This window comes from Branchiostoma floridae, chromosome 16 (genome assembly GCF_000003815.2).
Source record: "Branchiostoma floridae strain S238N-H82 chromosome 16, Bfl_VNyyK, whole genome shotgun sequence".
In the NCBI taxonomy this organism is placed as follows: domain Eukaryota; kingdom Metazoa; phylum Chordata; class Leptocardii; order Amphioxiformes; family Branchiostomatidae; genus Branchiostoma; species Branchiostoma floridae.
Window position 1 is genome coordinate 15,981,740 of NC_049994.1, and position 20,230 is coordinate 16,001,969.

At 42.8% G+C, this 20,230-nt stretch overlaps 3 protein-coding genes across 3 annotated transcripts in view; 2 read left to right on the forward strand and 1 right to left on the reverse strand.

Annotated features, from left to right (window-relative positions):
- LOC118403860 (dnaJ homolog subfamily C member 10-like) overlaps nucleotides 1-20,230 on the reverse strand; it is a 38,856-nt gene that overhangs the window by 7,742 nt on the left and 10,884 nt on the right. The window contains exons 7-25 of the mRNA XM_035802721.1: nucleotides 19,644-19,704; nucleotides 19,043-19,110; nucleotides 18,402-18,493; nucleotides 17,922-17,990; nucleotides 16,909-17,045; nucleotides 16,622-16,689; nucleotides 16,015-16,175; nucleotides 7,814-7,953; nucleotides 6,959-7,029; nucleotides 6,453-6,581; nucleotides 5,624-5,810; nucleotides 5,033-5,100; nucleotides 4,425-4,506; nucleotides 3,914-3,926; nucleotides 3,417-3,485; nucleotides 2,181-2,320; nucleotides 1,523-1,685; nucleotides 1,124-1,192; nucleotides 320-456 (exon numbers count right to left, since the gene is read on the reverse strand). Of these exons, the coding sequence (XP_035658614.1) occupies nucleotides 320-456; nucleotides 1,124-1,192; nucleotides 1,523-1,685; nucleotides 2,181-2,320; nucleotides 3,417-3,485; nucleotides 3,914-3,926; nucleotides 4,425-4,506; nucleotides 5,033-5,100; nucleotides 5,624-5,810; nucleotides 6,453-6,581; nucleotides 6,959-7,029; nucleotides 7,814-7,953; nucleotides 16,015-16,175; nucleotides 16,622-16,689; nucleotides 16,909-17,045; nucleotides 17,922-17,990; nucleotides 18,402-18,493; nucleotides 19,043-19,110; nucleotides 19,644-19,704 (1,924 nt within the window). The remainder of the gene's footprint in view (nucleotides 1-319; nucleotides 457-1,123; nucleotides 1,193-1,522; nucleotides 1,686-2,180; nucleotides 2,321-3,416; nucleotides 3,486-3,913; nucleotides 3,927-4,424; nucleotides 4,507-5,032; nucleotides 5,101-5,623; nucleotides 5,811-6,452; nucleotides 6,582-6,958; nucleotides 7,030-7,813; nucleotides 7,954-16,014; nucleotides 16,176-16,621; nucleotides 16,690-16,908; nucleotides 17,046-17,921; nucleotides 17,991-18,401; nucleotides 18,494-19,042; nucleotides 19,111-19,643; nucleotides 19,705-20,230) is intronic.
- On the forward strand, nucleotides 8,125-10,471 carry LOC118403818 (tripartite motif-containing protein 3-like). The gene has a single exon (XM_035802667.1). It carries the CDS (start codon nucleotides 8,338-8,340, stop codon nucleotides 10,204-10,206), a length of 1,869 nt encoding a protein of 622 aa, XP_035658560.1. The 5' UTR covers nucleotides 8,125-8,337; the 3' UTR covers nucleotides 10,207-10,471.
- On the forward strand, nucleotides 11,027-15,788 carry LOC118403814. Its single transcript, XM_035802633.1, has one exon. The coding sequence runs from the start codon at nucleotides 11,065-11,067 to the stop codon at nucleotides 14,653-14,655; it is 3,591 nt and encodes a 1,196-aa protein (XP_035658526.1). The 5' UTR covers nucleotides 11,027-11,064; the 3' UTR covers nucleotides 14,656-15,788.

Below are 20,230 nucleotides of genomic sequence, written 5' to 3' on the forward strand. Positions count from 1 at the left end.
CTCTTCTGTCTTAATCAGTACATTCCCTTTCTTGACTAGCTTGTTAAAACAGCTTAAACTTTAAAGACTTAAATTTATAGAGCTTTCAAACCAATGCTATTTCCTTAGCCCAAGGGCCACAATGTTCTTCATTTGAAGTCTTTTCGAACTCGAAGCTTATTGCTTGAAACGAAGCATATGCTTATCAAAAACCATTTGCATCTTTGCTATGGCTCACATACATGCTGTACTGTACTTAGCCAAGCAAACCAAGTCACCCCCACTTATAGATAAGTGTGCGGGGTTCTTTTATGAATCTAATCTGCAGAACAGGACTTACATGGTGCGTAGAACATGACCAGTACAGGGCTGTTCTCCTGTGTGTATGTAGCAAACGTCGCGTCTGTCAGGTGAACCACATCACTGGCCTCCTCACTCCATTCCTTCTCTGGGGCAGGGGGTGGGGTGTCCTTTGGGCTGTAAAAACAAGAAAAGTCAATGATCCCAGGCCTCCAATTAACACGGAAGCTCATCTGTGTTGGTAGTAATCACAGTACAGTGCTAAACTTTCTTCCAACACAAAGGTATACACGGATCTCACACCTCTGTTAACTGTGCAAGACTTTTTGTGCATTTCTTTACAAAAAATGTTACGACCACTCCTTCTCTGGGGGAGGGGGTGGGGTGTCCTTCGGGCTGCAAAAACACACAGTAAATCTTGACTTTCTCCAGTAACTCCTTTATATCACGGACAATCTTTATTTGCATGTCCTTTCAAACATGAGCTAGATTCAGTAGTTATACTAAAATAATTACACTGAAAGACTTAAAAGGTAAAAGACCATTCCTTGTAGCATTAGAAGTGAATAATTGGAGAAACAGAACTATGAGGATTTGTCAAGTTTATTAATTACAAACAAAGTAAAATATTTGAATACTATACCCTACAAAATGGTAAGTTGTCAGTTTTCCAGCAATCTAGAAAATATTGCCTCATATAACTGGTAGCTGATTTTGATACTTTTATCTATTTATACCAATTAGAAAAGGTGCTATGATGAATTTTGTAAAATACTGTGGAGGTTATCATAACATGTGGAATCCAATGTGAGACTTGTGATATGAAATGTTGTTCCACACTCACTCCTTCATAAATGCGACAATGTCATCTGTGGTTCTTCCCTTGTTGTACTGGAAGGCCATCTCTCCATTCCTGCGAGAAAAGCAAGAACATTTTAAAGAAAAACATGGAACATGGATTAAAAACATCAACAGCGTCTATGTGTACTGATTGCATGCCTATCAATATGTTGAGAAGATGAACTTATCATTATCATTATAAAAGATGACAGTATAGAGAAAACTTTATATAACAGCCCAAAATGTGTGAATACAAGTGCTACATGCATTTCTCTGCATTGGAATTAGAACCAACAGCCTTAAAGCTTGGTTTTCCATTGCTATCCCTGCAATTATGATGGGTAAAACTGACCATTTCTGTTATCCTATAACTCTTAATAATTAATAAAAACATTGCACTCACTTGAAGTACTTGATAGTAGGGTATCCCCGAACCTCATACTTTGTGCCCAGGGCTGCATACTTTGTAGCGTCCACAGCTGCCAGTTTGGCCTCAGGATTTTCTTTCAACAGTTTTTCTGCTGCGTCCTGATACGCTGGCTTCATCTTCTTACAGTGGCCGCACCCTGACATGGTGGGTCATAAAAAACATCATTCATAATTACTTCTAATTACTGATAATTAGTCAATACAATAAAATGGTCTTTTTTGCATCATGTATTATAAATCATTAAATGGCAAGTATCAAATGACTGATGAAAGATATAGGATGCTATCTGAAATGTCTGACCATTTACAAAGCTTTCACAGTTACTTGTCTGTTAGTAGCTTGTGTTGTGTAGTTTTAATATTCTTCTAACAGAATCCAAAAGATTTTACCAAGACAAAGTTTTGACAACTTGGCAGCGGCCATAATCAGGGCATGTTGAACTATGCTACAGCTTGCAGCATGGTGTTTTAAAGTTGGAGAAGCAGCAAATTGAATATATGTTGCTGCAAGGAGTTTTCAGATCAGAGACGTAACAAATTGCTTGAGGGTTGGCTGATAAGAACTTACAAGGTGCATAGAACATGACAAAAACGAAGCTGTGTTTGTTTGTTTGTTTGTTTGTGTGACTCACATGGTGCGTAGAACATCACAAGAACAGAGCTGTGTTCCTGAATGAATCCGTTGAACGTGTCGTCCGTCAGGTGGCTGATTTCACTCGGCACTTCCGACCACTCTGGTTCAGGAGGGGGAGGGGGTGGTGCCTTCTGGGGGCTGGAGAGAAAGTACAGTACGTTTACTTTTTGTGCTGTACAACAGACTCCGATCGTATGGCCGTGTGCAAAGAATGACCCATGACAACTGGCCTAGAAAGGTCATGATTAGGGGTGGGTACTGGTACGGAAAATTCAGGTCCAGGTCCGGTTCAGGTCCAGAGGATCAGGTCCAGGTTTGGACCTGAACCTGATTCAGTATGTGAGAACTTGTGGATAATACTCAAAACAATGGTCCTTTAAATTGCAACAAAGAAATCAGTTTTGTGGAGCATTTGACTCCCACTGGCACTTTAAAATATCCTACAAGGCTAACTGCCTATAGATCTGTACGATTGACTGTAAAAGTTGGTAGAAATGACTGATAGAGACTCTACTCTACTTCTCTCTTGACAACTTCACCCATGACAACTGGCCTACAAACAGGGCTCTAGCCAGCATCCGTTTTTCCGTCAATTGATGGAAATTTGCTGCGTCTGACGGAAAAATTTAAAAACCAATCCGTCAAGTTGAACCTTGACGGACAAAAATCCTTGGTGGAAGCTACAGGCGGCTTGGGAACGCCGTCCATGGCTGTAAAAGCCACACACTGTTTGTTTTGCTATTGTTATGCTTGTTGACAATGTGTGTTGGCGCTCTTTCGCATACAATTATCTCATTAAAAACCCGTTTTTCAAGGTGTCAATGGCAACATTTACTACTTTGTAGTGTCATTGATAAAATGAATTTTTGCGGTTTTCACCACGATTGAAATTGGCTGACGGAAAAAAAAATTCAAGCTGGCCAGAGCCCTGCCTACAAAGGTCATGAACCTGTCTGTAGAGGGCCAAAACCCACGTGGTCACCCTAAGAGGAGATAGGTAGACGATGTCAAAGAAGAAATTCACAAACTGAACCTGGGCTAAGTCCTGCAAAAGACAACCGCCTTGACAGAGGCAGCTTTGATACAAAACAAGTCAATGTGCTACCAACTGGCATTAATTGAACACTTTAAATGTCAATCTAGCCAGCATTAACACATTATCATAGGATATAACTGAATGATGGAAAAACTAGTTGTATAATTAATGTTATGGAGGAATGAATGAAGGGCTTACTTTTTCATGAACTCCACAAGAGCGTCCAGATTTCTGCCCTTGTTGTAGTCTGTGTTAAACTCTCCGTCCCTGTCAAAGTACAACATCATCTTTATTTGACATGCAAACATTTTGAAAAAGGACACGTTTAAAACACGAATACAAGATGAAGGTTGAAAATACACCTCGGACAACCCCTTAGTCAGATACACAACGATCTGCAGGGCGCAAGGTTGAAAAAAAGTGGTGCTATGCTTCGGCCTTTCAACATTTCAATTGTATACGTCGCTTCTTAACTACATGTATTGCACAGATGTCATCATTAAACTACACATATATTACACAAGTGATCACATGTATAATATTATGAGACTCGTCCCTGTAAAAGTACAACACCATAAATTTTCAACACAAGGATGCTAATGCGACACAAGATTTAGTAAATTGTGGGGAAAAAAATAAAAAATGAATTAGACTAATTACTATGAATTTCAAACAAATAATGAAAATCTACTCACTTAAAATGCTTCACTGTAAAAGTATTGAGGGAAAGAAACAACAAGAAAACAACGTTAGTAGAAGCACTACAATGTAAAAAAACAGTTGTTACATTTGCATTTTATATTTAAGTAGCACAACGTTAAATTAAACGTGCAATAACTGCACCATCATTTCTGGCGAGTTCAACAAACAAATAACACAGTTTAAAGGTTACTGTGAAAGGAGTCATTTTAGGACTTTCCTCATGTACCAATCTGTATCAGATCTTTGTTATATTTTGTCCAACTACAACTGCCTCCCTTATTACCTCAACAACCTTGTCGTAAATGAATAAAGCTTAAAACAAAACAAGCAACCATACAACAAATCTAAGAGTGGCTTTATTTTTTCTTATTGAGTTTTTCAAATAAACAAAAACAAAGAAAGTTGGGGAACCATCCAACAAAATGACAACAGGAATAATGCATATGATTTCAACACCACCCTAAACATAACAATATTGAACTTTGATTCTAAGAGTGATCTCACATGTGGGGAATCCCGTGATGTCATATTTGCTCTGCAGAACCCTGTCTACAGTGGCGTCTACTGCAGCCAGGACCCCTGGCACCTGTAGCAAGTACAAGTAAGGTGGTCTTGTGGTTAGGGTTGTTGGTTCACTGAATCTAAAGGTTTTTGGTTCAAATCCCTAGTAGGTTCTACTGCTGGAAAAGGCATTCAACACATGCATTGTACATTGTGATTGTATTTCTTCCCTTGATTCAGGTGAAAATGAGTGTAGTTTCATTTATGGATATCCCGTCAGATGGGACATGCTTGAAAAGAGCCACACCTTTAAAAAAATCAAAGCATGTTAACCCACCTCACTTCATGGACAAGAGTGGGGGTCAACAAGCCACATGTACAGTGTGGGTTGAACAAGCCTAACAGTATGGTCTTGTGCAGCTTGTACAAAACATGTACATACTGTGAGTTATGCACTTTCCAGTAGCTATTTCAGGTGGTTTACCAGTTGAGTTAGACAATTTATTATACAAGCAATACCTGTACCTTATATACATCATATTCAAACTAATATATAATTAGTGTTATACATGAATTCTAAACAGTCAAGCTTGAAAAAAAAGACTTCCTACCTCGTCTTCCTTTAGTGCTTTTGCAGCTAGGGCATAGTCTGGTTTCATGGCTTTGCAGTGGCCACACCCTACAAAAGATAACATAGTGAGCTACATGTACATGTAATATCAAATGTTAATGATGTAAAGGAAATCCAGCCTATGATGAAAGACATAGGGTGGAGCGGAAACAACTTTCTAGCTTGGTTCGAGGGATAGCCCGACCGAAGTAAAAGCAAAGTAAGTAGTGTCAGCGAACAGGGTACTAAGAAGAATTTTGAGTGTTGACTCAAACTTACAGGGTGCATAGAGCAGTGTTCAAGGCATTCTTGATCATCAGAAGGCCTTGATAACATTTTAAAAATTCTTTTTTTTTTTGCAAATATGACACTCAAAGCTATGGACTGGCCTGAACACTGCGTGACTCATCAGGCAAGCCGAGGATAGAACAAGATGGGCATGGATCACTGCTGCTAACTATCATGAAGCCCCTACAACCCAACTGTGACCAACTGGCCATGGGTCGTGAGTAATTGAGTGAACACTCTTTTATATAGTCTTGTGGTAGTGTCAGGGAACTATGAAGAATTTTGAGAGTTGACCCAAACTTACATGGAGCATAGAACATGACCAGCACTGACGGGTTCTGCTGGATGAAGTCCTCGAACGTGTTGTCATGGAGATGGACCACTTCCTCCGCCCCCTCAAGCTCCGCCCACTCCTCTGCTGGGTCCTTAGGGGGAGGGGTGGGGGGAGTGGGGTTCAGGGGGTCCGACATGAAGGCGACAAAGTCTGCCTCCTGAAGGGAAACAATAGTTCCAGTTTTAGCAAACAAGTATACATGTAGCATGACAGTCCAGCTCAGCCCACTCCTCAGCTGGGTCCTTAGGGGGAGGGGTGGGGGGCGTCGGGTTCAGGGGGTCCGACATGAACGCAACAAAGTCCGCTTCCTAGACAGGAAATACTAGTTTCACTTTTGCATGAAAGCTCATCTGTGTTGGTACATAACATCAGTACAGAGCTTACACTTTGTTCAAGCAAAAGAAAAATTATACCAATTTGATTTGTTGGTTCTCGGATTTCAAAAAGATATGGCAAAAAATAGCAAGCATAGGAAGTGGACATCATAAAAACGATGGAAAGAGAGGAAAAATTTAATACAACTGAGTGTACCAAAGTATAGACCTGGTCCTCTGGCTTTGTTTTCATCTTTTTCCAGTTAAGCATAATTATTTTTTTCATCTAAATCCTAAAATCCTAGAACCAACAAACTAAACTGGTGTGGCCTTAGCACATTGACTTTGCAATGGTCAGAAGTTGCTCAAAACATGTACAGTTTCAGTTTTATAGTTTTGCCAAGGAATACACCTCAGGTCTAGGCTGTGACCTGTTTCTCAGGGACTCTTGAAAATCCTACAGATACAGTAGAAGATTTCCTGACCTCCCGACCGCCCTCGTAGTCCTTGGGGTTCTTGCCGTAGTTGAAGTACTTGATGGTGGGGTAACCTCTGACCTCGTACTGCCCGCACACCCCTTGGTGAGTGGTACAGTCCACCGCTGCAAACGTCACCTGGAAAAAATTAAATACTGCAAGTTCATTTTTCTACGGAATGGTTTAAATTTCTAATAGAACAGCAATTCTGACAACAGTATGGAGGTTTGTGTGCCTCAAGTTGTGGTGCTTTCAGTTTGTGGTTGAAACAAATGAAAGACATAACATATGTTCTCAACAAAAACAAAACTACCGACCTGTGACTGGGTATATCTTATGATTAACAGTACAGTTGATGTTTATAAACAAAAAAGGACTTTTAGAACTTTTTTTTCTAATTATTGCATAAAATCCCTAATAATTAATACAATTCACAGTGCAAACTTCCTAAAGAGTAATTTGGATGCCATTTGCTTTGAAAGTTTGCGTTATGAAAGTTTAAGGTAGAACTTTACCTTGGTGTCCTCCTTGTATTTCTCTGCAGCATTGGTGAAATGTGGCTTGGCCTTCTTGCAGTGACCACACCCTGTAAGATACAACAATCTAATTAATAGCTCTCATACTAAATAATGACAAACCAAAAAATGTATCAATGGAAATAACATTCAACTTCTATCTGTGAAATTGTCTTGGCTTCTTTTTGGTTCAACCCCAGGTTTGTAACTCACAGGGTGCATAGAACATGACAAGGTCGTGTTTCCTGGGACTTGCAGTATTTTGGTCATGTCACAAGAGCAAGTACATGTAACATGACCACTCGTATACTAGTATTCCAAGGTTCATTAACGGTAAAGAGAAGCTGTGGGGCGATGACATCCGAGAATGGTAGGGTACCTCACTGACAGAGTGCGCCAGAAACCTAAGAAAATGGAAGAAGCTGATCCTGGATGCCACCATAGTCCCCAACCTTCAGGCATGAGGATGGGACTAGGTAAAGGTAAAGTAATCTCCAAGTAGATCCTACATTAGCATAAGATAGTATCAAAAGCTGCCAGAGGAGTGAAGCCAACCTAGAAGTGTGTTGGCTGATGACTCCCTTTGGCCAGCTGTACAGTTGATATCATCAAATGCCACTGGTAAATCTGCTTGGAGATTAACGGTAAGGGTAACTTACATGGTGCGTAGAACATGACCAGGGAGGTTTTCTCCTACCACTCACATTCTACAAGGGTCCAAGAACTGACAGAGTGAACCCACAGAGACAGAAACCTTAGGCTACAACTGGACTGAAAGAAGCTGATACTGGATGCCACCAAATTTCTGACTATCAGGCATGAGAATGACTATAGGCAAAGGTAAAGGAAACTTACATGGAGCGTAAAACATGACCAGGGCATGTTTCCTCCTCTTCAGCTGAGACTTAAAGTCCTCGTCCCCGAGGTGAACGACCTCACTCTCCACATCCTGCCAAGGCTGCTCGGGGGGAGGGGGAGGGGGCGGCTCCTTCGGACTGGGGGGAGAAGAGAAGGTTTGTTTGTTTGTTTTATTTGGATATCCATTAGTGTTATAATAGGAAGTTTCACACTTCATTCTTTATATTCTAGTCTCATTCACAAAAGATCACAAATACAGTTTATATTCATTTCTAAATACAGAAACTTTAATTTCCTCATTACCTTTTTCCCCCTGATCAATGCTCAGTGTGACTCTTTGTCACCTACCAGTTCGTGTTTTTATTTTTCTGACAGGTGTTTGTTGTACAGGTATGTGCGACCCAGATTTCCATAATTTTAGCCTCAGGCAGTAACCTGTTCTGTTCAAACAAAGCCCCAGCAGAACAGGTTTCTACATTGGAGGGATTACTACATGTACACACAGTTGAGAGGACAACAAAATGGCAGCTGCACCATCAACTTTGGTAACACAAATTCGTGAAGAACTGTCCTGCAGCATCTGCCTGGAGCTGTTCACCAGGCCCAAGGTGCTGCCATGTCAGCACACCTTCTGTCAGGACTGTCTACAGGACCATGCAGGGAGGGGAGGGGCCTTCCAGTGCCCAAACTGTCGTCAGGAGGGCAGGCTACCACCCCAGGGGGTCACAGATTTACCAGAGAACCATCTGGTAATAAGTCTGTGTGAGAGGCTGCAAAACCAGGCTACACTGTCAGGGGAGACAAGGGAACAATCCAAGTCTGGAAACAGGTGCAGCTTTCACCCCTCTGAGGTACTCAAAGTTTACTGTAAACAATGTCAGATTCCAGTTTGTGATCTGTGTTTAGAACAGGCTCATGATGATCATCGATCAACAACCATCAAAAAAGCTGCACAGGAAAGGAGGTTAACAGTCCAGGAATTAATAAATGAGGGCAAGAGCATTCTGGAAAGATACACAAGCTTCTCTAGCATTCTAAGCAATAAAGACAAAAGCCTGAATGAACTGAGACAGCAGAGAGACAACAGCATCATTCAGGCCTACAACCAAATGATGCAGAAACTCACGCAGAGAAAAGATCACCTCTTGTCTGAATCACAACAAAGTCACAAAGAAAACTGGGACAGAGTCATGAATGAAAGGGGCAGAGTGTTGGCAGATATCAATGAGCTGTTTGCTGCCTGTCATCGAGCAGAACAAGAACTGCAGCTGGGATGCGTCGAGATTCTCAGTCAGCAAACTACTTTGACAGAGGTGGTAGGAAAGTACAGAGGAAAAGCAGCACCAACTCCTGTACAAACCCAGCCTGCTGTCTTTCAGCCCACAGACACCTCAGTGCCATTATTGGGACATGTGACAGTCCAGACTCTCCCATCTGCACCAATCCCAGAAGTGCCTGTACCAATCCCAGCAGCACCTGCATCTAGTAATGATGTAACAGGGGGCACAGGTCATCACCATGGTCACCAAAGACAAGCAGAGGATCAGGTGAAATTTGGTGAAGGGGGGTCGGGTACCGGACAGTTTTCGTATCCATTTGGTGTTACAGTGTCAGATGAAGGAGAGATCTTTGTAGCAGACTGGGGGAACAAGAGAATCCAAGTCTTTACCCTGCAGGGAACATTTGTGAGACAGTTTCCAACAATTGTGCTAGGTGGAGGAGATACAAAACCACGTGATGTGGCCATAGATAGGGAGGGAAACCTGTGGGTGGTGGTGAGGGACATAGAAGATTCTGATAAGTTTGCTGTGCAGTACAACAAACATGGGAGGGTGCTGAGGCAGTTTGATCTTCAGAACACAGGGTGGTACGGAGGAGTTACCGTGGACACCAGGAGGAACCACATCCTCATCACATTCACACAAATCAAACCAGGAAAGTGTGGATACTGGGACAAACCACATGGTGAAGTTTTGGTGTTCAGGCCAGATGGGACACTAGTGAGAACTGTGGGTCAGCAGCAGGGGATGAAGTTCCCATGGTGCATCACTGTGGATGGGGAAGGGAACATTCTTGTGTCAGACATCTATGAGTTTAACTGTGTCTTTGTGTACAACGAGACTGGAATTTTTCTGTTCCAGTTTGGACATAGGGGAAGTTTTGAAGGCCAGCTGTATAATCCCCATGGCATCTGTACAGACAGGGCAGGAAACATCATTGTGGCAGACAGGGGAAACAGGCGTGTGGAGATGTTTGACAAGAGAGGAAAATTCCTCAAACACATCGCTACAGACATGCGGAGGCCATGGGCTGTTGCCATGGCAACACAGGGACAGCTGGTAGTGACTGATTATGAGAAACACACAGTCTCCATATTTCACACCTACTAGTACTGTACTGTACCACACAGCAGTCTCACTGCTATAAACTTTAGATTTATAAATTAAGAAACACTTTTGTAGACAAAGCAAATTCAAGTGACTTGTCCTATTACTAGTAGTTTATGCGGTAGGCCATGTGTTGATAATAATGATACTGGTTTGCACAATATTATATAGTTGATATTGTCTTTGGTGTGTGGAGGGTAACTTGAAAACGTGATATACATTGTACAACTATCTAAATTCAAACAAAATAAAAGAAATATCCCTTGCATATTGTGATCATTCTTGATATCAAATCTTACTTTGCTGAAATGTAGATGAAGACTGGAGGTAAAGATTAGGGATTAGCTTGTAAGTTTGGTAAGCGGGTTTGATTTTGACGCCATGAAACAGTAGTTGTATTCAACTTTTTTTAAGTTTTGAGGAATACTTTCTTTTCAAATACTATTATACAATACTAATTAAATCAAATGTTCTATAGTAGCATTTGGTCTTGTCAGGTCAATAATGATATGACTGAAATATGTCATGGAGCTTGTATATCAGAGTGTGTGTGTGTGTGTGTGTATTTGAGTCGTTGTTCTACACTTATTGTTTAAACATGCTCTCTTCCTTTTATCTGGATACAACAAAACAGTTTGGCCCTTAGATCAACATTCAGTGTGACTCTTTGTCACCTACCACTTTGTTTTTCTTTATCATGACAACAAATTGCCAGGCAGGTGTTTTCTTTTACAGGTATGTGCAACCCAGATTTGCACAATTTTTAGCCTCAGGCAGTAACCTGTTCTGTTCAAACAAAGACCCAGCAGAACTGGTTTCTGACTTGGAAGGCTTACTACACAAAGCTGGGAGGACAACAAAATGGCGGCTGCACCATCAACTTTGGTAACACAAATCCGTGAAGAACTGTCCAGCAGCATCTGCTTGGAGCTGTTCACCAGGCCCAAGGTGCTGCCCTGTCAGCACACCTTTTGTCAGGACTGTCTCCAGCACTTTGAAGGAAGGGAGGGGGCCTTCCAGTGCCCAAACTGTCGTCAGGAGAGTAAGCTTTCACCCCAAGGGGTCGCAGGTTTGCCAGAGAACCATCTGGTAAAAAGTCTGTGTGAGAGGCTGCAAAACCAGGCTACACTGTCAGGGGAGACAAGGGAACAACCCCAGTCTGGAAACAGGTGCAGCTTTCACCCCTCTGAGGTACTCAAAGTTTACTGTAAACAATGTCAGATTCCAGTTTGTGATCTGTGTTTAGAGCAGGCTCATGATGATCATTGCACAACAACCATCAAAAAAGCTGCACAGGAAAGGAGATCTACAGTCCAGGGATTGATAGACGAGGGCAAAAGTATTCTGGAAAGTTACTTAAGCTTTCCTAGAAGTCTTAGGGAAGAAGAGAAAAGCCTGAATGAACAGAAACAGCAGAGAGACAACAGCATCATTCAGGCCTACAACCAAATGGTGCAGAAACTCACAGAGAGAAAAGATCACCTCTTGTCTGAATCACAACAAAGTCACAAAGACAATAGGGACAGAGTAATGAATGAAAGAGACAGAGTGTTGGCAGATATCAATGAGCTGTCTGCTGCCTGTGATCGAGCAGAACAAGAACTGCAGCTGGGATGGGTTGAGATTCTCAGTCAGGAAACCGCTTTGACAGAGGTGGTAGGAAAGTACAGAGGAAAAGCAGCACCAACTCCTGTACAAACCCAGCCTGCTGTCTTTCAGCCCACAGACACCCGAGTGCCAGTATTGGGACATGTGAGGATTCAGTCTCTACCATCTGCACCAATCCCAGTGGCACCTGCACCAATCTCAGCAGCACCTGCACCAATGTCAGCAGCACCTGCACCAATCTCAGCAGCACCTACACCCGTCTCAGCAGCACCTGCACCAGTCTCAGCAGCACCTGCACCAATGTCAGCAGCACCTGCACCAATGTCAGCAGCACCTGCACCAACCTCAGCAGCACCTGCACCAGTCTCAGCAGCACCTGCACCAGTCTCAGCAGCACCTGCACCAATCCCAGCAGCACCTGCTCCAGTCTCAGCAGCACCTGCACCAGTCTCAGCAGCACCTGCACCAATGTCAGCAGCACCTGCACCAGTCTCAGCAGCACCTGCACCAATGTCAGCAGCACCTGCACAAATCTCATCAGCACCTGCACCAACCTCAGCAGCACCTACACCAATCTCATCAGCAACTGCACAAATCTCATCAGCACCTGCGCCAATCTCAGCAGCACCTGCGCCAATCCCAGCAGCACCTGCATCTAGTAATGATGCAACAGGGGGCACAGCTCATCACCATGGCAACCAAAGACAAGGGAAGGATCTGGCTCAGAGGGTGATATTTGGTGAAGGGGGATCGGGAACGAAACAGTTTTGGTATCCAGTTGGTGTTACGGTGTCAGATGAAGGGCAGATCTTTGTAGCAGACTGGGGAAACAAGAGAATCCAAGTCTTCACCCTGCAGGGAGCATTTGTGAGACAGTTTCCAACAGTCGTGGCAGGTGGACAGAAGATGGACCTATATGACGTGGCCATGGACGGGGTGGGGAGCGTGTGGGGGGTGGGGAACCTGGTGGTGGGGGGTACATACTCTGCTGAGTTTGCGGTGCAGTACAGCAAAGAGGGCAGGATGCTGAGGATGTTTGATCTACAGGCGGCAGTGGGGTACAGAGGAGTTGCCGTGGACACCAGGATGAACCACATCCTCATCACACAAATCACAGGAGATGGGGACAACAGACATGGTGAGGTTTTGGTGTTCAGGCCAGATGGGACACTTGTGAGAACCGTGAGAACTGTGGGTCAGCAGCCCAGGATGAAGCTCCCGCGGTTCCTCACAGTGGGCAGCGAAGGGAACATTCTTGTGTCAGACTGTGACAACCACCGTGTCTATGTGTACAAGGAGGACGGAGAGTTTCTGTTCCGGTTCGGCGGCAAGGGAAGTGGTGAAGGTCAGCTGAAGCATCCCCATGGCATCTGTTCAGACAGGGCAGGTAACATCATTGTGGCAGACTGGGGAAACAGGCGTGTGGAGATGTTTGACAAGACAGGAAAATTCCTCAAACACATAGTTAAAAACATGAGGTGGCCTCATGCTGTCGCCATAGCAACACAGGGACAGCTGGTGGTGAATAATGTAAAGAACGAAACAGTCTCTATATTTCACAACTCCTGTTGCGAAGTTCTCCAACAACAGACCATACTGTCAGGGGAGTTTCTCCCATCTACACCAATCCCAGCAGCACCTGCACCAATCTCAGCAGCACCTACACCAGTCTCAGCAGCACCTGCACCAATCCCAGTGGCACCTGCACCAATATCAACAGCACCTGCACCAATCCAAGCAGCACCTGCACCAATATCAACAGCACCTGCAGCAATCCAAGCAGCACCTGCACCAGTCTCAGCAGCACTTGCACCAATCCCAGCAGACCCTGCACCAATTACAGCAGCACCTGCACCAACCTCAGCAGCACCCACACCAATCTCAGCAGCACCTGCACAAATCTCAGCAGCACCTACACTAATCCCATCAGCACCTGCATCTAGTAATGACACAACAGGGGACAGAGCTCACCATGGCAACCAAAGACAAGGGGAGGATCAGCCTCAGAAGGTGACATTTGGTGAAGGGGGATCTGGAACAGGACAGTTTTGGTATCCAGTTGGTGTTACAGTGTCAGATGAAGGGGAGATCTTTGTAGCAGACAGGGAGAACCAGAGAATCCAAGTCTTCACCCTGCAGGGAACATTTGTGAGACAGTTTCCAACAGTCGTGGCAGGTGGACAGAAGATGGATCCACATGACGTGGCCATGGATGGGGTGGGGAGCCTGTGGGGGGTGGGGAACCTGTGGGTGGGGGGGACAGACTCTGCTGAGTTTGCGGTGCAGTACAGCAAAGAGGGCAGGATGCTGAGGATGTTTGATCTACAGGCGGCAGTGGGGTACAGAGGAGTTGCCGTGGACACCAGGATGAACCACATCCTCATCACACAAATCACAGAATGCGGGCCGTTCCACCTACATGGCGAAGTTTTGGTGTTCAGGCCAGATGGGACACTTGTGAGAACTGTGGGTCAGCAGCAGGGTATGAAGCACCCACGGTACATCACTGTGGATAGGGAAGGGAACATTCTTGTGTCAGACTGTGAGAACCACTGTGTCTATGTGTACAACGAGGACGGAGAGTTTCTGTTCCAGTTCGGAGGTGAGGGAAGTGTTGAAGGTCAGCTGAAGGGTCCCCTTGGCATCGGTACTGACAAGGCAGGTAACATCATCGTGGCAGACAAGGTAAAGGGTTGTGTAGAGATGTTTGACAATAAATGCAAATTCCTCAGACACATCATTACAGAGACGGACAACCCATGTGCTGTTGCCATGGCAACCCAGGGACAGCTGGTAGTGACTGATGCAGTGAAGCGCACAATCTCCATATTTCAACACATTTAAGTCAACACCAGCTGTCCATGGTTTGCCATAATGATAGTGGTGACTAGGGGTGGGTGCCGGTACACCGTACCAGTACAGTTTTTTCTTGTTGGACCAATCCAGAAAAACTGGACCTGAAAAAAATCTGTAGACCAGATGTTGGACAGATTAAACAATGAAGAGATTTTAATCGGCAGGTGTCCATGCGTTTGGGGGGCTTACAGGTCCAAGAAAATAACAAGAGTTGATCATCCAAACTTCTACAGTCAATCTTGGTCTAAAACAGGCAGTGTTGTTTATACATATAATAAAAGATTTTGAAAACGCCAATGGGCGTTGGATACTTCACCGAACAGAATCCTTTGTACTGAAAATGACCGTTGTTCTGAGTATCGACTATTCATACGTTTTCACAGCTAATTAGGTCCAGGTTCAGGTCCGGACCTGATCCTCTGGACCTACATTGTAAACTGCATCTGTACCTTAATTTTCTGTACCGGTACCCACTACAGGGACAGCTGGTAGTGACTAATGCGGTGAAGCGCACAGTCTCCATATTTCACAGGTACTGAACCTGAGTCAGGTGTGGAAAAGATTTTACCAAAAGGCAGTATCACTGCCTGATCTAATGTTTTATAATATACAAACTGTGTTGTGTTTAGGAAATGTAATGTCAGCAAACCCAATGTAACCCAGAGCAACTACATTGTATGTAATGCTATAGGAAAAGAAAAGTGATCTAAACCAACTCAGTTTTAACTGACTGAAGAGCTACTCTAGACTTCACTGGTCATGTCAGAGAAAACAGATACTAAATTGTGTAGTATTTACAGTTTTATTGTACCGGGAAAATTCCCCTCGCTCTTTACGACAAGCACAATGAACAGTAGACCACGGCTTAACGTCCTGTTCTAAGAACAGCAACCCTTTCTGCGGGTAGCGTGCATGTTGGGCAAGCAACACAGCCAGAATCAAACTCATGGCTTCTAGATGCAGAACAAGGGCCGCTAACCACTGGACTATGAACGCTACCTTTGGACATGTGTAGAATGAATTATGTAACTATTGACTGTACTACAATTTACAAATACAATATTATTGTTGATTTTGTCTTCAGAGTGGTGAAGGGCAACCTGTTTACCCATCCCTTTTAAGTTTCATATTTTGATGAATTAATTAGAACGGGGTAACCTACATCCGTATCTTTTTAAAAACTGGCATATAGGGATATCAAGTTGATGGAGGTTAGTATCAAATACTATCTTTTTAGTGTTGCAGTTTAATACAACCTTTGGTGAGTTAGTAACACCCTGTTTTCAAAGCAACGGACATAGGTTAACCCCCGGATAAAGGTGAATTATCGTTAACAGTTGTACTCACTCCTTCATGAAGTCCACTATTTTATCCGCCGTCCTGTCGTTGAACCCGAAAGCCTCCTCTCCGTCCTTGAAATACTTGACCGTTGGGTAACCTTTGACCTCAAACCTTTTAGCGACCTGAGGTGACTTGGTTGCGTCCACAGCCGCCAAAACGCCATCAATCTATGAAGATGAAACATGTTTGAATGAATAAACTTTTTGGCATTAATCTCTTCACAGAGGATAGGAAGTATGACGAAGAACAGTTACTTCAATTCATCGACAACTCACAGAAACTGAAATACTTCCTATACCTTTGGGTGTATAGGGGCCCATCTCTGTTTCTATGGCCATTGGGCCACACAGACGTCTACAGCAGGTCCACTGGTACAGTAGAAGCCACTTTATTGCATAGCCTATTCGCCAGTGTATTTCGTGCAATTATCCAGCTGGAGCAATAATGCAAACTTAAGTTATCCAGCTGGACCGCACCAGTTTGCGAATTGGGAATTCCATGTAATCCACAGAAGTGTGCAGTAATCCATTGTGCAATTAACTGGCTTCTACTGTACTAGAAAATAACACTTATCAGTTATAAACGTTTCCAAAAAAAAGCAGGACGGTCCTACACTTTCCTCCTTGAGGGTGGTCGCTGCCTCGTCATATTCTGGCTTCATCTTCTTGCAGTGACCACACCCTGTAAAACAATGACAACACATCTCTGTCACTGAGAGTAACATACAATTTAGACGTGAATTAAGGTGCAAGATTCATGTCAGTGAGACCATCTGATATATACCCCTAGTTAGACTGTACACTTAGTAAATCAAAAGAGAACTGATCACATGGTGCGTAGAACATGACGAGTATGGTGCTTATTTGTTTGTTTGTTTGATTGTTTGTTTGTGTGACTCACATGGTGCGTAGAACATGACGAGTACAGAGGCGTGCTCCTCCATGTAGGTGTCGAATGTCTCGTCGGTGAGATGGACCACGTCTGACTCCACATCACTCCACTCTGGCTCAGGGGCCTTCTCTACTGGAGGCTGGGGACTGGGGGAGATTTGTGTGTTAGTCAGTCAAAGTCAAAGTTCCTTCCCGCGCCTGATGGCGCATAGGGAGGCGCCCATCTCCGTTTCAGTAGCCTTTGGGCCACACTACGCAATCACTACAGCAGGGGGCTAGTCCACTGGTAGTGGTGTGTGTTCAACTTCCATATTCTTTCCCGAATGCTGAGTGCTAAGCAGAGAAAGAAGCATGTACCATTTTTAAAGTCTTTGGTATGACTCGGCCGGGGTTTGAACTCACGACCTACCGAATGCAAGGCGAACACTCTACCCACTAGGCCATTGCACCGGTATTTGTGTATTAGTACAGGCTGCAAATTGATTTTTTTTTAAACACATGATCAACTGGAAGATTACCGGTAATATAAAAATAGAGTCAGTACCAGTACTTCACTGAGTGATTAAAATTTCCTGTTTTCATCTTGTCTTGTTTCTAAATAGCTCAACTAATTTGGTATTTTCACATTCATCATGTTAAGATTTATTTCATTCACATTAAACAAAATCCTTTCAGCAAATTAATTTGATTTTTCAAAGTCTGAGAGGGAGTCTGCCTCTTCGTGGAGCAAATAAAGAGAAATTCAAGATGACTTCATTGGCTTGTCACAGTTTAAAAAAAAACATTTCCCCCAGCCTCTATTTTCAGCTTTTTTCTAACTAGTCCGTCAATATTATATATTTCATTGTAGGATTAAAATCCTTTACTAAATCCTTGGTACAAACATCTTGTAAATGTAAATGTCTTCCTCAGTTGTTTAACACTCTCAGGATCAGAACATTGTATGAGAAACAAAAGCTACATGTACAAGTTGCTACCAATGGAAGGATTTGGGTGCAATTAGAGAAGGCGTTTAATACTCACTCCTTCATCCAGCTAACTATGCCCTGTTTGTTGTTTTCTCCTCCATACTTGTACTTCTGCTTTCCACCCCTGAAAGTACATCAAACTTTAAGCTACACTCCAATTGGTAAATAGTAGACTGTTTAATTAAGTCAAGATATCTAAGAAATTGACAGGGTCATAGAATTAATGTATTTTACAAATGGTTGAGACAAATGAGTCTATAATTCATCAACTCATTAGGTAACGCTGGTTTACCTTTATTCGCTGGGTGACCTATATCCGTTGTCTCAAGACGGCAGGATATTTAGGAATATCAAGTTGACGGACGGTGGTTTGAATTTGCAATATCTTCAAAATATTGCAGTTTGAAACTACCATCCGTCGAAGTGATATCCCCAAATATCCTGTATTTAAACAAACCAAATATAGTTTGGTGACCCAGCGATACACTTTCTCTGACACTTTGCAAAAAAAGAAAGCGACTGCTATGTTACTTACTCGAAGTACAGTATAGTAGGGAACCCTGTGATGTTAAACTGTCTCCTGACAGGTTCATTCTCTGGTTTATCCACATCCATTCCTGCTAGTGTCTGCAACAACACAGAAGTACATGTAGGCATATTAAGATATCTTTATGTTCCTTCTCAATGCCTAGAAGAACACACAAGATTTACGTGCTTTACCCCATCTTCCTGCTGTGGGGATAGTACATGGTTGGGAGTTCTAATCCTGGCTGTTGTCTCATTTGTTAGGATCAGATTCTAAGCCCTGGTCCACTGTTCATTGAAAAAATAAATCAATATTTTCACAGACAATGAATCTGTAAATGTTCTAATGCTACAAAGAGACCACTGTCCATGGCTATCTGTTTCTAATGCAGTGCAATACTGCCCCCTAGCACTAGAGCACAGCATTGCATGTGTACAATATGCAGTGGAACACAGCTTAACTTTTATCATAGAGACTCCAGCCCTTCCAGTAGCTTGCACATCAGACAAGCAACAACATCTGAGTCATTAACTTCTGGACCATACATACAAAGAAAGACATTGTAAAGTGCGTTTCAACATACATGTACACACAAAGAAAAAATATTAAGAGACAATAAAATCATAATATCAAACATAAACGGTACTCACAGCTTGTCCTTTCAGTTCAGTAGCTGCTGCAGCATAGTCTGGTTTCAACCTCTTACAGTGGCCACACCCTGCATTGGAAAAATACATCAAGATATACATAAATCAATTGATAAATGAAGACTCTCATTGTACATATTATTTATCCCACTGGTCAAAAGTGTTTTACTCTGTGTACCATCCTCAGTAGTGACCCCTGGCTTAATCTTTTAGCTGGCTTAGAACCAGCAAAATGATTAAGACAGTGGTCAGTTCAGAGGATAGTACCCAGGGTAAAGCACCTTTGCTGTTAGTCAATGTTTTGCAACATCCACAATGCATCAAATACAAAGAAAAGATCTCAAACTGTATAAATAAACTAATACTACATGTATCATAAATGCATTGAGACCTGTCTGTCTAAGTTCTCTAACAAAAGTACTATAATACAAATGAAAATGCCCAATTTCATGATTTTTTTGCACATGTTTACATGTTCCTAACATGCCTTCAGCATTCTCCCAGATCCCATAACAGTATAACCAATACAACACACATTGGTGCAAAATTGCTACCTTAGCATGCTGAGTGTTAAATACACCCAGAAAACATCAGAGTTACCTACATGGTGCATAAAACATCATCAGGATCGGAGTCTTTTCTTTTTTCACAAGTTTGTTCAAGGCCTGTAAACAACAGAACACAACGTACGTGTAAAACAACATGCAACCCCACAAGGCAACTTCTTCATTCAGATTGTGCCACAAACTTCAAGGAAAAATCATGCAATATGCAAAAGTTTGCAAAAGTTAATCAGTTATTCTCTTTCTTGTGAAATTTTAAATGTATCAAATATAGCTGTCACTTTCAAAAAGAGGATTCCCCATACATTGTACATGCAACACTCAAACCTTCAAAGCAAACATTATGTTAACTTGATCAACTTGAGAGTAGTAGTTAGAGGGTGTTGTTTTAAGTCTGCTATAGACAAGTTTGACTATAACGCTAGTTTACATTTATCTGTGGGATAACCTACATGATGTGTACACGTTAGGGGTGGGTACCGGTACAGAAAATTCAGGTCCAGGTCCGGTTCAGGTCCAGATGATCAGGTCCAGGTCCAGACCTGAACCTGTACCTGATGCAGTATGACTCATACCAATGGTCCATTTCACTACAAAGAAATCTGTTTGGTGGAGTATTAGACTTACA

Bases quoted from the DNA above. Each gene is read 5' to 3' on its own strand.
- LOC118403818 (XM_035802667.1), top strand. From the start codon at position 8,338: ATGGCAGCTGCACCATCAACTTTGGTAACACAAATTCGTGAAGAACTG.
- LOC118403814 (XM_035802633.1), top strand. From the start codon at position 11,065: ATGGCGGCTGCACCATCAACTTTGGTAACACAAATCCGTGAAGAACTG.